The sequence below is a fragment of the Phragmites australis genome, chromosome 23 (genome assembly GCF_958298935.1).
Source record: "Phragmites australis chromosome 23, lpPhrAust1.1, whole genome shotgun sequence".
NCBI classification, from domain to species: domain Eukaryota; kingdom Viridiplantae; phylum Streptophyta; class Magnoliopsida; order Poales; family Poaceae; genus Phragmites; species Phragmites australis.
This window is the reverse complement of record NC_084943.1, coordinates 3,576,653-3,594,778: the sequence shown is the minus strand read 5'-3', so window position 1 is coordinate 3,594,778 and position 18,126 is coordinate 3,576,653. Positions and strand designations below refer to the sequence as shown.

The 18,126-nt window shown below is 41.9% G+C and overlaps 1 protein-coding gene across 1 annotated transcript; it reads right to left on the bottom strand.

Moving 5' to 3' along the window:
* Positions 1-8,126: 8,126 nt before the first annotated feature.
* LOC133905828 (uncharacterized) lies at positions 8,127-14,376 on the bottom strand. Its single transcript, XM_062347602.1, has 3 exons — positions 11,633-14,376; positions 9,240-9,550; positions 8,127-8,826 (listed from the first exon to the last, which is right to left on the bottom strand). Exons 1-3 carry the CDS (start codon positions 14,086-14,088, stop codon positions 8,480-8,482), a joined length of 3,114 nt encoding a protein of 1,037 aa, XP_062203586.1. The 5' UTR covers positions 14,089-14,376; the 3' UTR covers positions 8,127-8,479.
* Positions 14,377-18,126: the final 3,750 nt, after the last annotated feature.

Below are 18,126 nucleotides of genomic sequence, written 5' to 3'. Positions count from 1 at the left end.
TTTTTGTTGATGCTTAAGTTTAAGATGCATCTTGGGTTGCAACATTGCACTGTACTGTATCTTATGTTACAGTATTTGGATTGGAACATGGAGTGCAAGCGTGCAACATGTGCCTCCTCTCAGTCTCAGCTTCCATTCCATGCCATGCAGCCAGAGCTGACGACTCCCGATCAATGGGATACAGAGGGTTAAGGATGGGCATACGGTTAATACGGTTAACTCAGTTCGGTTTTTAGGTTTATAAAAAAAATCAATTTTTGAAAACTAGAAACGGACGTATCCTAAGAAATATAAGGTAGTGTTTGATTCGTGGGACGGGGTGGGACGGAGCGGTTCCATCCTTTTTTTAGTTGTTTGGTTAGAGTTTAGTAGGATGAGATGGTTCTGAATTAGAGAATATTCTTTAAAGATTCAGGATGGATCCGTTCCAAAAAAAAAAGCTGAACGCAGCTATCTCACTTGGGACAGGTCACTAACAGTGGGCCCGAAATCTAAAATAGACTCGTTCCATCCCACCCACCAAACAAACATCTAATTTTGGATCATCTCATTTTATCCCTAAATACATGAATAGAATCATCCCATCTCACTTCACTCTCCAACCAAACACTACTAAGAAAACCAACATAATTAACCTATTTATTATGGTTTGGTTATTTCAGATTTTGGTTTTTTAACTGAAAAATTCAAACGGAAGAGGGAGGGTTCACCGTGTAAGTGAGAAGTGAGAGAGATCACATGGACGAGAGGTAGGGACATGGGGACAGTGTGCTAGGTGCTATGATGACTACAAAGTAGGAGTTAAAAAATATACAACTACTTTCTTCGATTACAAATATAGATCGTTTTAGACTTATGCACAAGGATTAAGAAAAGTAGATCAAATGTCCTTGTTACTCCTTATTTATTCTGTATTAGAAAAGATAACTTATTTATTTATAAGAGTGATAGTATTTGTTAAATAAGGGTAAAAAGGGAGAAAAATTACATAGAAATTTGAGAATAATTTATATTTAGAGAATAGTTGAGAAGGCTAAAACGATCTACATTTGCAATCAGAGGGAGTATTAAGTTAGACTTCAGGGCTCCAGAGAGCAACTTCAAGTCGAGGTACGGGCAGGGTGGGCGTCGTGGTTTCGTAATCACGGCAGGTGGCAATATATTCCCCGGTCAAAGATGTGCGATCGGCTAGCACGATCCCTCCGGTGTAAAGGAAATCAAGTCCTAGAACACGCACCGTGGATTCACGCAAATTTCCACCTAAGTATTTCCCTGTCCGTTTCCATTCTTATTTATTTTTATCGTATCTTTAACAGTTTCTTTTCAAAAGATTCGTAAAGAAAAATAAAAGAATCATAAGATGATGAAAATAAGATAAAAATCCCTTCGTAACAGGAACTGCGAAGAGAAATCGTTAAAATATTAAAAAAATGAGATTATCTTTGTAAAACAAATGAAAACCGTGAAGTGATTTAGTTAAAGATGTCCTAAGATTTTAAAAAAATATATGGGTAGTATGGATCTCAAAAAATAATACCCGTACATTTGTCGCAAAAAGTACATCGGTAACGTTACACTTTAAGACTACTTCGCTAGCCTACTTTAACAAAAATTTAGTAGCCAAAGTGGCAGCTTACCAGTTTTGAAAAGGTCAAAATGCCGGAGAAAATACGGTGAAGTCAGGATTTTCCGCAACAGTGCTCGCTGTGCCGCGCGGTATCTGTCTCTATCAGTCCTTATCACGCTGTGATCTGCTGCAAAATGGTTAGTTGGACGGTGAGGAGTGTGGAGGAATGCAGGGGCGCCACGCATGGATCCCCGACCCACCGGCCACCGGTGATGGATGGCGAGAGGATCAGGATCTCCCAGTGTAGTGTCGCGTCACATCAGGATTCAACGTAGCGGTACTTGCCAACCACCGTGTGAAAACCGTGTGAAACATGAGCGTCTCCAACGGTGCCAGTTTCAGGCATCGATGCCAACCATTGCAACAGCCGGTGCTTCACCCACAAAAGCTAGCACCGAAGCCTCTATATGCACCATGCCTGGTCAATGAAATATTCACCATGCCCGTGCAGTGAGAGTAGCAGAAGAAGCAGGGCTTGAAAATTCATTTAAAACAGCTCGGTATTTGTGATATTCGGCTAATTCAGATCGTACCGTATTGTGAATCCGACCAAATTTTGAATTTAAACTGAAAAAATTCAAAAAATCATAAAAAGTTCTAAGAATACTAGAGAAAATTCTAAGACCTTCTATGAAGAAAAATTTAAAAATAATATCGTTTGCATCATATTTTATGGAGAGAAAATTTTAAAAAAGAAAAATAAATGAGCTATATGAATAGGATGATTTGGCCATCACGTTAGGAAAATCTTAACATGCAAATATATATTTTTTATGTAGAACGTATCTTAAGAGGATATTTAATTGGTTTTACTTCATTTAGAGTTTTATTAATTTCTGTATGATTTTTACAAAGTTCACAAGAATAAAGTGAATATACTAAGAAAAAACAATGTAAATAACTTTTTTATGTCTACCATTATTTTTCCTACATGAAGAATAGTATAAGTAAACTAATAAAAGTGGTTTTACTAATTTTGGAGGTGTGATGGATGAGTTATGAACTAATCTAGTTGCAACATATTTACACAATCATGCATGTTACAATAACTATTTCATGAGTTCATGTATTTTTAAAATACAAAGGATCATGTGAGAAGACTAATAAAATTGGTTTCATAATTTTTGGATTAGCAAAAAATTAACTATGCATTTAACTAAGTTTAACAAATATATTTTCTCACAGAAAATATTCAACTTTTTACGAGTATAAATACTTTTATCATGTAGATCATGTTACAAGAAAATCAACCAAATTTGTTTCACTTGATTTGAAGCTCAGATGAATTAGTTATTGTTCCATTTTTTAGTTTTTTTGTTGAACTTCACTGCAATTCGAGAAATGCGCTCAGTAAATCGAGAAAACCGAACAATTTTCGAAGAATTCGTTAAGATGTGTTCAATGCGGAAAATTCAGAAAATGCAGTCAATTTTCTATGTAATTTGATCGGTTTTTGGTTGAATTTGAATAGTTACCAAATGGTCAATTCAGTCGAATTCTCACCGAATTTTACAAATTTGACTCAGTGAATTTGGCCGAATTCTCACCAAATTTTGTGCAATTTTTTTGATATTCACGAATTTTGAAAATTCGATGGGTCCTGATTTTGACTATAAAATGAATTTGTAAACCTTGAGAAGAAGTGGTTGCGGAGAGAGACAGCTTGAATTAATATGTGGTGGGGATCATTTAAAGAAGAGGAGGTGATGCTTGCACGCTGCAACCTAAATGATAAAGGATGAGAAATGTCCATCCATTTTTTTAGACGTTTGGTTGAAAAATAGATAAATATAGTTATCCATATTTAAGGATATTCTTTACATAGACTGAGCCAGTTTTTTTTTGGCGGGATGAGACCATCCACCTTGTATAATTGTGATCATTAATAAAATAATTAGCGATAATTAATATGTTGTATTGCTAATTAGTATTTATCACTGTAAGATTATGGTTGATAAATGTTAGTGTGTTGATTAGTATCCTATTGTTGTGTCGATTAGAGTGCTATTACTGTTTTGTTATTAATTAGTAATTACTATGATAAAATTACTATTGATAAGTGTTAGTGCATGTTGATTGGTGTATGGTTAACTTTTTTTTTGAAATTAAGAGATGTAATTTAGTTAATTATTCTCATCCCATCTGTTTTTTTTTTTCCTCCAATCAAATATAAAATTGGATCATTCTATCCATCTAACCAAACATATAACTTAGATGATCACATCCCTAAAATCATGGATAACTATAACCTATCTAACCTCGTCCTACAAACCAAACGCAGCCTAAAACGCAAATCGATGTGTTTCAAGCTTCGGCAATGATGATGCTTTCCACTGTAGCTGGCCTAGGCACGGCACGGCATGGCAGCTAACGGGCTAGGTCGGCACGACACGGCGGCTTGGGCCATGCCTGGCCCGGAGCCACGACACGACCCGTTTAACTGTTTTTATTTTTTAATATCTTATATAATTTGTTTAGATCTAATACTATATAGAATATGTGCTGCAATGATAGTGTGTTTGACTCACAAGCAGAAGGTCGTGGGTTCAATTCCGGGTGAAAGCAAGTTTTATGATTTTTTCTAATTTTCTGCGGGCTGACGGGCTAAAAAAGATAATCGGGCCAACCGTACCGCAGGCCGACACAACACGGTCTGATCTTAAATGGGTCATACCTGGATTGGAGTCGCGGCACGTGGGTTGGCACGGCACGGCCCGTTTAGCTAACGAGCCTAAATGGGTCGTGCCTAAACATGACATACCTCAATGGGCCCGTGTCATGCCGTATCGTGCCATGTCGGGCCGCCCATTTGGCCACCTCTAGGCGCCACAGTAGACCATGTGCTCAAATTTGACCAGTCACTGCTCAATCCATTACCTTCTCGGAGACCAAGAGCTCGCAAATCATCTTGTCAAAAACGTGCACCTGCATGCTCGAAGATCACCTATGAAATGATCGAATGGCCCAAGAGGGGGTGAATTGGGCACTAATTAAAAATACTTCTACCAAAAATAAAAACAAGTAACAACCTTATCCTAGATGAAATTTAATCCAACTACGTGAATAAACTAGAGCAAGGCAACAAAACAAGCAAGCAAAGACACTAAGCAAATTATGAAATTAAAGCTTGCAAGAATATAAATGCTCGAAATAAATACGGGAAAGTAGAAAGATGGATAAGATGACACTAATTTTTTCTCGAGGTATCAAGGAGTTGGTACTCTCCTCTAGTTTTTGTTGGAGCATCTACCAAGGATATCGCTCCCCTTGAGTCACCAAGACTCGAGTGCTCCCTCATGATTGCCACTTCTCCATCTCCAAATTGCTGGGTATCAAATCAAGTACATCGCACTTCCTAGTGCTCCCACAAGAACTCCAAGAGCTCACCGAGACCACTCAAATCACCTAAGACCGGTTAGATATTGCCAACCACCAAGAGTAACAAGACAATAGCTTCACTTAACCAAGATCAAGTCTAAACTACACTCAGATGCACACTTGTTACTCTCAAAGAACTAATGATATCCTTAATCTTCTAATTAGGGACTTTGTAAATCACTTAAGTGCTCTCTCTTGCTTCTTGATGACACACACAATATATAGGCTCCTTTGGGTTGCAAGAGTCGAAGTGAGACCGAGTGAGGGGGTATTTATATGCTAGAGGTTCAAATCTAGCTGTTGCCCAACTACTCCATTTTTCTGTGAACGTCGGAAGATCCTGCGTACACTGACGTACACACACCGGAGCATCCGGTATGTATCCTTTTCAAACACTCACAACTGCCAACTATCAATTAGCCATTAAGCCTATTAAACACTCCAACGAAGCCTTCGGGCACATGCCGGATCATCCGGCATGTAGAACCACGACATCCAGACTTTGAAATTCTTCTCTGCAAGAAATACTTCGGCGTATACTCCGGTGTACATGCTGGACCATCCGGCGTGCATAATCTTCAAACACCTCGCTGAAATCCTCTCTGCAAAAATGCTCCGGTGTAGCTTTCTTTACACATCGGAACATCCGGCGTGGACTTCAACTTTTTTGTGCTACATCACCACACAAAAATACTCCGATGTTAATGAGTCTTGGATCGTCAAACCATCTAGTGTACTTAAGATCTTTTTTCCTTGATCCAAGAAATACTCTGGCGTGTTCATCAAATATTAACAATCTATCTAGACCCTTTCCTACAATACCAATGTGCAATCATGGCCATAGCAACAATAACAAAAGCAGCATATACCCTCTTTCTTTTCTTCCTTCTCTTCCTCCTTATCTCCTCCTCGCTTCTATTATTACAAACCAATTCTACATACTCATCTGACATCTCGAACACATGCATATAGCTTGAATAAGAAATAATATACATAACAAGTGCATATGTAGAAAAATAAAGAAGGGGAAGGGAGGGGAATGCATCAAATATTAGATCTGCTACATGATCTAGGGAGATAAAACTTTGTGAATATTAGGCCTGATCTGATTAGAGAAGCTGATTGTAGCCAACAGTCTAGCTACTATTACCAAATATGCAAAAAAGGAAAGAATATTGGTTGATGCCTTGCTACTATTGTTGAATATGGAAAAAGAAAAGGGGAAAAACTACTAGTTGATGCCTTGCTACTATTATTGAATAAATTTGTCCTTAATTCAATTCCCAAGCTAGGTGATGCAAAACCTCTGGTCGGCTAACCAGTTAACCATAATCCACAAAGTTGGTGTTAACATTGATGCATTGATGTACGAAGAAGAGACTAATTAACTCCCATTGCATGCTTATACTATCTAACTCCCATTGCATGCTTATACTATCAATCCGCAAAGTGGGTATATACACGAATTAGTTTAGTAAAAGAAAAAATACACATTGCATTTGCTAGCAGACAACAATGATAATCTAGTACTATCTCATCCAAAAAAACTATCTAGATGAATATATACAATGATGAATAATGAGTGAGCAGCTCTTGGACAGGAGCAAGTTTTTCGTGAAGGGCAAACCAAAAATATCTGGAAAGTAGGATTTTTGTCTATACCTCAAGTTGTTGATCGAGACATTTGAGTATAGCCACACATGAACTGAGAACATCCATACACAAATTAGCAAGTATTTACAAAGCAACACACATGATTCCCCATGAAGACTACGAATCGATCTAGGGTCAGATGATTTGATCTAGGGCATTTAATCTAGGGTGTGTCCATGGGACAATACGTGGGTGTGGCATGTGGAGGTGTACAGAGCAGAGGTGGGAGATGGAGAGGCCACAAGCTATTGATTTGTTAGGGCTACCGTCACTATAGTGTTGTATGAGGGGTGAGAGGGAGTGGAGGATGTGGTGGTGGTACATGTGGCAACATGGTTGAGTTTGACAACAGTGGGGAACGTCCAGTGGTAGCAAGCACCTAACGATAGCTAGGAAGATGTGATGTGAAACTTGGGATAGGGAGTCAAGGAAAAGATGAGTTGATTGAGGAGGCAGTGGAATGTGGCTTTTCAGTTTTTACTCAAGGAATCAGGTATAAGTCTTCATGTCATATCTGAAATGGGCTTGAATCTCACTTTCAAAATCCATTGTATATCCAAACAGGCTAGCCCAAGAATCTTATTTCAATTCAACCCAAATCGAGGAATCCAAATGGGCCCAAAGAAAAAAAAAAGTAGTAGAAGAATTGTAATATCCGTTGCTTGGTGGGGGGGGGGGGGGAGCTGAATCAACAGTCAATAGTCCAGCTGCTCAAGGAGCAACAAGCAAAATTTATTGTTATAAAAGAAATGTATTGTACTTCCAATATATCAAAATTTGAAAAGCGATGCTTCTTCAATAGATTAAGGATTTGTTTGGCAAAATTGTTAGACTAGTTTCTATAGTAAAATTAGTGAGAGCTATATCAAATAGTAATTTATAATTTTTAGCTCTTAGAATGATTCAGTAATAGTAATTCTCGTGAAAGTAATTTATTAAATGAACTGATGTTAGGATCTGAAAAAATCAACTTTCACCGATTCATTTTCTCCATAGTGTACTTAAAAAATCAATTCTAGCTGTATAATCACTTTTCACAGAGAGTCACTTTTCTAAATAATATATATCCGAAAAAACTCTACCAAATAAGCCCTAGTATATGCACAAAACATTAAACACCACCAAACCTGCAACGTCAATTTCACTGCTCCAGCATCTGAGAATTCACTCCCAGGTTGTATACATGTGACAGCTCAAAATGATGGTTCCCATTTCAGTTTATCCACGCACAAAACATACATATATGCCAACATAATCAGATATTTGGACAAGTTACATATGTTCATGTACACATGAAAACAGCGCGACAGGATGAATCGACGAATAACTGACAGGTCTGGCTGCATTTAGAGTTAAAACAAACAAGTTCAGAAGACCCCGAAGAATAACTGACAGCTCTGGCGGCATTTAGAGGAAAAATAAGAAAGTTCAGAAGACCCCATAAAAAGATTAACAATGGCACACAGAAAAAGGAAATATAAAGGTTCATAATATAAAAATCCATTCAATACATAATATAGTACGATAGATCAGAGGCAATTCCGTCCTTTTGCCATTAAGGAGTGATATCCTTTTGTTTTTGACACTGGGCGCAACTAAATTTTGTTTCTGCTACTTGCATTGAGCCACTGACAAGCAGGTCCCAGCGGCAAAAGCAAATTTTCATCATTTCTTAATAGCAAAAGCAGAATTTGTCCATTCTCGGTGTTACAGCCGCATGGACGAGCAGCCGTAAGATTAAGCAAAAGGAGGATGACTTAAACAGTTCAGATCCTAGTAAATGCTAGTAAACCTAATAACCTAATCTAATTATTTGTGACTTCACGGTTCTAAGTTCAGTGTGGCATCTGCCTTGGCCTCGATGTCCTTCTTGCTCCTGATCACGCATCTCCTCTTTCCTTCCTCATCCAAGTAGCCCAGGTCTTCAACAACCGCGATATGTGCATACAGCAATTCTTCGAGATTGTCAAGCAGAGCAGCCTTCTTACCTTTATCACCTCCCATCTGCTGGAATTCTTCCTTACCGTGGTTTCTGGTGGAGAAATGGTCTTGAATCCTCATTGCTTCCTGAAATCCAGATATTGTAGGCTGGAACTTCACCAGGAATACGCTCTGATTGGCTGGTCTTCCGTAGCTAACCTTAGCCTTTTCTTGTGCTATCCCGATATCTGGATAGAGGGAAATGTAAACAACTTTAAAAAGTAAAACACCACAAACAAAAATAGCACAACGATACTTTTAAGAACTAAACACTATTTTCTGTCAAAATTTTGTATGCTAAGTAGACCAAAAAAAACATTAATTTTGCTCCAAAAAATACTAGATTCACACGGGAACAGAAGAATATGCCTGCACTAATGCACTGTATCAATTGATTGCATCAAGCCAGGTTAAGAAAATATAGCAAAAACATAAGTAATGCACAGATGTAGCCACAATCCTACTTTGTATACCTATAGGGAAAAACATAAACACAACAAGTGCACAGATGTAGCCACAATCCTAAGTTGCATACCCATAGGAACAAACAAAATATAACAAGAGCACAGATAAGTTCTTTGGAGGCTCAATGAAAACTAACCTGTCAGTACACCTTCAATTTCTTCAATGGACATGATCTTTGCTTCAGCATCCTTTGCCTTGTTCGCAATTGAGCTGTTGTGTATCACAACAACTGGGGGCCACAACATGAGATCTCCATTCATTGCATTTACTTCCTCAGCTGAAATGGAGTGATGGGCTTTCGATGTGTCTGGAGCAACATGCCAATTCCACCCCATCAGAAGACAGAGTGCTTTGTGAAACCCCAAATGTTTTGTCTTCAAACCCACTTTGCATGTATCATAAGCATGTGATAATAAGGCATCGACGTCTGGAAACTTTCTTGCGATACTGTTATAGAAAGTAAACAGAAAACACATAAACGAAGCATTCCTTCATGTTATAGGTTCGATGGAAATGTTGGGTCAATCAAATTATGCAGATAAAAGAAATTATGTTTCAACAATCCTTCCGAATGCATTATGATCAATGACGGAATTGAAACAATTCAAAAGGGTGTGGTACTTTAGCCAGCAATATTCCTGACCAAAATCATGTGGAAGAGAAAGAGCTAATCGCAATTTAGATCATTGGAAGATAAGGGTTTTGTAAGCAAATTATTCCCCCAGTAAATGCTTAGATAAACCAGAAACATCAAGCAATGCTTCAGGATCATAACCAAACTGAATCTATACTGCACTAACTCAAGAAAATGACGAAATGCACAACTGCTGCTTCACGCAAAAACATTTGGACTGATGCTTGAAACTTAAATTAGATCAAAATTAACATGACATATGACATTCTAAGAAATAAAAGATGAGCGATATCTGGTTTGGAAAAGAAAAATAATCAAATTCAAAACATACTTAGTAACCAGAAGTAGTTTTTTGTAAAAAAATTGAAATACAATACACCTTTTATTTAATCCTAGACTAGAAAGATACAATTATAATTGACACATCTTTTATTTAATAAAATATCTAGTCCATCCGAACAAAGAAACAAGTATCTAAACGTAGATCAGATAGAATAGCTAATATGCTTATATGCACCTTAAAAAAGAAAGAAGAAGTACTAAGTCACTTCTTTCTTTCTTTTTTTCTTTTTTTGAGACGTACTAAGTTACTAGTTGTGAAACAATTGGTACCAAAAAATACTTGATTTGAATAAAGAAAAGGTGGTCAACACAGAATTTCCGATTTAATAAGGAGATTAAAAAGGCCATGAACACTGGTGGTTATGATAATCCTAAGGCCACAGGCATGAAAGAAAGAATAATCTATATGGTGCTGATCAGTAGTACACTAGTATTGATATTGTAGTAAAACAAAACATGATTTCAAGAATTCCAAATGCAAAAGTAGAATCCATTGTCAACTTACCAGGGCGGAAAGAGCAAAAGGTGAGATACTTAGATAAACAACAGCAGAAAACCCTACTTTAAAGATTAAACACAACCCCATTGGTTTAACCTACAGCCTCTAGCAGGAAGCATATAATATATGCCATACAGCCCCTGCACATGTTAATGAAAGAAGCCATAAAGGTTAGTACTACAAACACATTGCCAAACTAGCACATGTTGCCTGCCATGCGTTGGTCCAGGTTATCCATGGCGAAACAGCAGTTTTGCAATGTGTGCACCTGACCTCACAGGATGCAATCTTGGCTGATACCCAAACATTAGCAACCAGAAGTTCTGACTCCCAACTAGCTCTAACCTGGCAATAGTATTCTGAAGCTAATGTCTCATCAACAGAACAATGCTGTTACTTTACTTTCTTCCAGCCATATTGTCCAAATACATCTGCAAAACTGCAATGCGTAGTATCCAAAGAAGCTGCATCACCATCGGATCTTGCTGACAGGAAAGAATGCCAGTTCACATCATAGACCAATGCTGGAATGCTCAAAGCTTTCTGTACCAATGTTTCAATGCTGAACCCTATAAATAGCGCCAGCATGCTTTAGAGATGTGCCTCTGGAGTCTGGAGTGAACATTGAACCAATAATGGTTGTCATAGTCAAGTACATCCACATGATGTTTCCTCATAATCCTCATCACGTGCACTCAATCCTATCAGACTGTTTCATCCTAATAATAGCATATATATACGAAATAGCACGCCCTAAATAAAATAAATAGGTTACTTTAGCAGGGGAAGTGAGCTCTAAAGCTCCTCTAGAACCTTCCATCAATTGCCTAGAGCGAGCTACTAATATAATTCACCTATATGTTAACCTAGACTATAGGGCCAATATATCATATCTACTGTAGTAAGGTATGTTAAACGTGCCTACACAAAATATCATTTTTTGTTGGATTCCTCCATTTTGAGTCACCAAATCAGTAAGTAGGCAACTTCTAACGAAATTATAGGAGGAACTGTTTAGCTCGTAGAGTGTTAGTGCGGACAAAGAAAGACAAACCTGCCACAGACACAGCAAGACAAAGATCCTTTTGACGCCTCTCGGTATTTCTTCTGCATGGCTGGGCTCTCATTTAATACCTTTGCATACTTAAGGAAGGCTTCATGAACTTGCTTACTGAACTCTTCTGAACCTTCTGGTGGATCTTTCTGCATAGGAAGATCCTCATACTCTGGAACATCTTCATGCTTCACTTCAGAACCATTAGGATCACCTTGTAGCAACTTTGAAAATTTATTTGGCCTAATAAATTCATTTCTCTCTGATGTATATCCACCATGGAATTGATGAGGAGCAGTTCTCAGCCTCTTTTTTGCACTCTTGATCAATCCTCCTCTTCCTCTTCCATGCATGGAAGGTCCCCCAAATTGTGAGTGGGCAATGGGCCTGGATAACCTCTGAGAGATATGTTTGTATTTTGGATGCCCATAGGCCAAGATGTTAGAGTGAGGATGGTTTCCCTGATCAGCATCAGTCCATTCCCCATTGGTTTCATGTGGCAAAGCAAGCCTTGAGAAAACATTGCGACTAGTTGGCATATCACATCTTGCATCGTATTCATCCTCATCATCAACCATATCATAACTTCTTGACATTCTTGGAGGGGATAGGATATCATCACCGTAATGCTCCCGTCCTGTAAACCCATCATTTGCTTGATACATATCTATCTCATATGCAGGACTCCTGTATCTTTTTCTAGATACCATGGGGGAAACTTCTTGATCACTTAAGTCCTCAAATGAAGCAAACTCATGCTGACGAGCTGGTCGCCTTGCAATTCCAATAGTCTCGGTTCCAGGGGAGTGGGAGTAGTCATCATTACAACCCCTTGCTGGTGGGTACTGTACAGAAGCATCGCCGTCATAAGAATGCTGAACATAGTGCTCCGTGTCATGACGCATGGCTTGAAAGCTATCCTCATCCTCTTCCATCCTATGGGATAGCCTCAGATGGTGGTTAATCCTTTCATCCTTCAGGCCTCTCAAAGATGCTGAACCTGATATGTGCCTTGAATTCTGTGAGACATTCCCACACAAGTTCTCTGATGCAACATATTTGTCATTTATTGGACCTCTTGTAACATATTCATGTGCATCATACTCCATGCATTCAGCTCTTGATGCCTGCTTAGAGTGTGCCTGCCTCGTAATTTCCAGTAATAACTCGTCACCATGACCACTACCACGCTCTAATGAACTTCCTGATAACCTATGAGCATGATCACTCCCATGCCCTAATGAGTCATGAAATGGTCTGCCAAGGCCATCCATGATGTATCCATTGCTTGGCCCATAGCCAGGTTCACTGAGCATCCCGTATGGCTGGTCCTTAGCGAGCAAGGCTGAGGAAGAATCACCAATCAGCTTCAGCTGTGTACATGGCACCAGGTTAGACTCCAGTATACCCCTACTAGAGTAAAGCCTCTCTGTTTCTCTGTTCCTCCCAACAGGGACGTCACCAGCAGAGTAAAGCCTATCGGTTACACCATCTTTCTCGACAACCACATCCCTACCACCAGTGTAAAGCCTCTCAATTTCTCTACTCCTCTCAACATATGGATCACGCAAATGGTCACGGTACTTAAACTCACCATCGTCACGCAGCAATCGTTCGCTACCAGTACCAAAACCATCACCAGCCTTCATGGCAGACCCCCCTGTCAAGAACCTAGTCTCTGTCGGCGGCACCGAGGGGTACAGTAGTGGCGGTGACAACACAGCCCTTGGTGGTGGCGAACTCTGGTTGTGCGGCGGCGACCTGCAGTCCTGGTACAACGCACTAGTCCTTCCCACTTCCGTCGCTCTGATCCTGAGCGTCACACCCTCGTCCCCAAACAACTCGCTTTCCTTGTCCAAGCTCCGGCGACCGGGGCCGCCTCCAAAGTGGTTGCTGTGCTTGCGAAGGCTCTGGTCGCTGGGGCCTCCAAAGTAGTCGCTTTCCTTCTTCCCCCCGCGCAGGGACGGCCGGCCCAGGTCGGACGGGTGGTCGGGGAGCATGTAGGCTGGCGGTGCGTCGTAGCTCCCGCTTGGGCGGCTGTCGCCGCGGCCAGCGCGGTCGTAGCGGTCGCGCTCCTCGCGATAGGGCGCCCTTCCGTAGTCCCTGGGCCCGCGGGGTGAGAAGTGGCGGTCGCCGGCGTAGTCCCTGCGCCTGCGGGGCGAGACGTGACGGTCGCTACCGTGGTCCCTGGGCCCTCGGCCGGGCAGGTCGCCGGTTTCGTCGTACTCCATGCGCCCGCGGCGGGGCGACACGTAGGGGTCGCGGTCGTCTTCTCCGCCCCTGGGGCGGCGCGCGCGTCGGTCCGGAGGAGACGGGCTGCGGCGGGGGCGGTAGTCGCGCCTATCCCGGGAGGCGGCGCCGTACAGATGGGCGTCCCTGCGACCGTACCCTCCTCCTCCTCCTCGTCCGCCTCCTCTTCCTCCTCCCCTGCCTCCGCCTCCGCCTCCACGTCGCATGGCGCCGGTTAGGGCGTGGCTGCCAGAGAGGGGGGATCGCTACTGTGGTGGCGACTGACTGACTGGGTGGGTGGGTATGGGGGGATCGAGAGGGCTTCAGATCCAGACCCCCTACTCAGACTCCCAGATGCGTCGAGGCGGCGGCGGCGGCGGTGATCGTCGTGGTGGCAGTGATGGATTGGGAGGCGAAGGGCGGCGGTTGGGTTCGGGTGCGACGGCGAGGAAAGTGGGGATCGAGGTGGGCTCGTGGGCGGTCGGCTAGGAAGCGGTTGTAACGTAGTCGCTGACATTTGGGCCTACTTACTCGTATGTCAACAATCATACCACGATACGATTACATTAAAAGATCTTCTGTCTATATTACGCTAGTGATTTAGATATGAACAGTTCAACAGCTAAAGTTAATCCTAAAATAGAAGTGTTTTTTTTGAAAAGGGAGAGGGAAAAGAAAGTTAACAAGAGAAAAGAAAAGGCAGGGGACCCGATCAAAACAATAAAAGAAAATTAGGGACAGTAAAAGAAAAGAAGAAACGTAGTTAGAGGTGAAAAATAGAAGAGAGAGAGAACTGTACTTGGAGGTGAAAAAAAAGTACATGAATGTAAATTTGTAGAGCAAGTTGGCACACGAAACATTGCGAACTAGTAGCGAACCGAGCATGCTCGCACTTGATCTTTTAATCTAAGTTTAATTAGATATTCATCGACTCTCATAGAATATTTTCTAGATTTTCTAAAAAAAACATTCTATCTAGGCTTCAAAGTGCAGGTAGATTTAGGCTTGTCGGACTAAGATGGGATCCGGCCGGAAGCAATTCCCTTTCCTTGCTTATGTTTCAGATTTTCCATCCAATAATTATTCCTTTATATTTTAGTTTATACCAAACTCGTGATAAAGAGAGCATAGTGTGAGTATAATCTGGTTTCTTCATAGAATTCTAGATCTTATTGAATTCATAATGGAGCAAACATGAAGTGAATGTAGTTTGGTTTCTCAATCCAAATGTATTATGTACCTGAAAGGATTGGTGGGGATCGAGAAGAAGAACATCAAGGATTCGGGAAGAATCTGAAGTATTACATACATTTGGTTTTTCAATCCAAATGTATTACATACCGGAGAGGATTGGGAAGAACTGAGAAGTTTAGACTGGGTTCAGAGAGAGTTCGACTTGGGGAAAGAGAAGTTCGGTTTGCAATAGCATGTCCGACTCGCTCAGCACAACCAACTCAAATACAACGCACACTGGGTCGGTTCGCTCACTTGACCCACTCCGAGTCCGGGTACAGAGTACTGGGCTTCCTGGTGCGGACTTCGTCACTCCGGCCTAGACACTCGTTCCCGTCGTTGCCTTCCTTGGCACCTTCTTCTGCCTTTCCGCCTTCAACTGCTTCAGGGACTCCCGTGAGTGCGCCGGTGACATCCCCTTCCTTCGATGATGGCTTGTCCCCAAGCCGCTGAATGTGGGAATCGATGACGTAACTCTGCTTCATCTTCCCAGGTTGCGAGCGTCAGTGCCATACCTATCCATTGAACGAGCACTTGCTTCACCACTTTGTTCCCCCTTGCGGTAGAGGTGGTGTTGCAGGATGTGTTCCGGCTCCGTGCACCCATCTTCCTGGTCATCATCGATTGCCGATAGCAGCCCTTGCGTCGTCGCTTATGGGGGCATGCCGCACTTCAGTTGGGAGATGTGGACAACATGATGGATCTTGCTCATCAGCGAAAGCTTGAGCTTATAGGCGATTACTCCCACCCTCAATTTTACCTCAAACGGGACAAAATAACAGAAAGAGAGTTTGTGATTAGCCCTATCTGCAATGGACGATTGTGCATATGCTTGAAGCTTGAGGAAGACTCAATCCCCTTCTGTGAATGATTGCTCAGTGCGCCGCTTATTCGCCTGGTGTTTCATTCGCTACTTTGCTCGCTCCAGGTGTTGTTGGATCAGATTAATCTTGAGTTGGTGTTCCTTCAGCCAAACCGGCAGCTTAGGCACCCTACAAGCAACTGAATCGTCAAAGCCAAAGTGTCTCGATGGATGTCCATAGAGCGCTTCAAGGGAGAACAACCAAGCATAGAATGAGGGGAAGTGTTGTACCAGTACTCAGCGGAAGACAACCAGGTAGACCACCGGCGTGGGCAAGTGTGGACAAAGGACATGAGAGACCCTTCTAGGCACTAATTGGTTCTTTCCGTCTGACTGTCCATTTGAGGGTGGTACAAAGAGCTCATACACAAAGTGGTGTTGGCCAATCGAAATAGCTCTTTCCATAGCATACTGGTGAACAACCTATCTCAGTCAGAAATCAGCCAAATGCATACCATGGAGTTTGTATATCTGATGCAGGTAAACTTGAGCTATCTACAGAGCTAAGAAAGGATGCGCCAAAGCCATGAAATGCACATATTTGGTGAGTTTATTGATCAGTACCAATATGTAGTTCATACATGAGGATCTCGACAACCCCTCGATGAAGTCTAAGGACACCACCTGCCAGGCTCCCTTCGAGACGGGCAAGGGCTGCAGCAGGTCGAGGTACCAGACACGTTCAATCTTGGATTGCAGGCGCAGTTGACCACGAATTGGCGAATAGCTTGTTCCATACCAGCCCAAGCAAAAAGCTTTTGAATCCGAGAGCATAAGTTACCTCGAAACCCGAGTGCCCACCAATCGCCCGAGAATGCAATGCTTCCATGATGTTTATCTGCATTGTCGGATTGTGTTCCGACCCACACATGCCCTCGATATCGGAGAATACCAGCTTTTAACTAAAAATGGCGATCAACAGCTTCATTAACACTCACTTTCATCAGAATTCGATGAGTGTTTGGGTCTTTAGCTTAGCCCGCGGCTATTTCTCCCAACCATGCCAGCACGATAGTAGAAATTATGTAATGCTCTGTTATCGGATGGTTGGGGCAGCGAGATAAGGCATCAATAGCCTTATTGTCGGTTCCACTTTTGTGTGCCACCTTGTACTGAAGCTCGACCAATTTGGACATAACTTTCTGCTGCTAGGGGATGCCAAGTGTTGATAATCCAGATGCATAAGACTGCACTGATCGGTGCGAATGGTGAACTCTCCGCTTTGCAGGTACTGTCGACAATGATCTACCACCATTAGAATCGCCAGACTTTCCTTCTCATACGTGGACAATTGTTGATTCCACGGTCCAAGAGCCTTGCTCAATAACACCAATGGATGTCCATCTTGTAGGAGTACAACCCCGATCCCTTTATCCGAAGCATCGATCTCGATTACAAGCAGTTTTGAGAAGTCTGGCAATGTGAGCACTAGTGCTGATACAAGTGCTTCCTTCAAAGTTTGAAATGCATCCTCCCGCTCCGGTGACCAAACAAAAGTCGTCTATTTCTGAAGCAATTCAGTAAGAGGACGACTGATTAATCCAAATTGCGCACAAACTTGCAATAATAGCGAGTGATACCCAAGAATCCACGCACTTCCTTAACATTTTGAGGCACTGGCCAATTGAGTACCACCAGTATATTGCGCTCATTTGTGCCCACTCCTTGAGCAGACATCACATGGCCTGGATAGGTGAGTTGATCTCGAGCAAAAGCACATTTGGAGCGCTTAATCTTCAGACCGTGTTCCGTGATAATTTGTAATACCTGGCACAGTAGCCGAACATGTTCTCCCAAGGCTCCACTGTATACCAGTATGTCATCAATGAAGACAAGAACTCCCTTCTAAAGTAGTGGCACTGTCAAGCTCATCGAGCAATTCATCAATCACTGGCAGCGGAAAGTGGTTTTTCATGGTGATGGAGTTCAGCCATCGGTAGTCCACACAGAACCGCCACGACCCATCTTTCTATTGCACCAGGAGAACGGGAGACGTGAACGTGCTATTGCTCAATTGGATGACACCTTGCTTCAACATCTCCGCTACCTGATGCTCTATCTCATCTTTTTGAGCCAGACTGTAATGATATGATCACAAGTTCACCGGAGTTGCTCGAGGCACCAATGGAATAGTATGATCAAATAGCCATTGAGGTGGTAGACCTTCAAG

What these genes read in the sequence shown, in the direction of transcription:
- LOC133905828 (XM_062347602.1), bottom strand. Translation starts at nt 14,088, where the DNA reads ATGCGACGTGGAGGCGGAGGCGGAGGCAGGGGAGGAGGAAGAGGAGGC. An exon ending in TCTTGCTGTGTCTGTGGCAG is followed by an intron (nt 9,551 to 11,632) that starts GTTTGTCTTTCT and finishes TTTCTATAACAG; the next exon opens with TATCGCAAGAAAGTTTCCAG. An exon ending in AATTGAAGGTGTACTGACAG is followed by an intron (nt 8,827 to 9,239) that starts GTTAGTTTTCAT and finishes CCCTCTATCCAG; the next exon opens with ATATCGGGATAGCACAAGAA.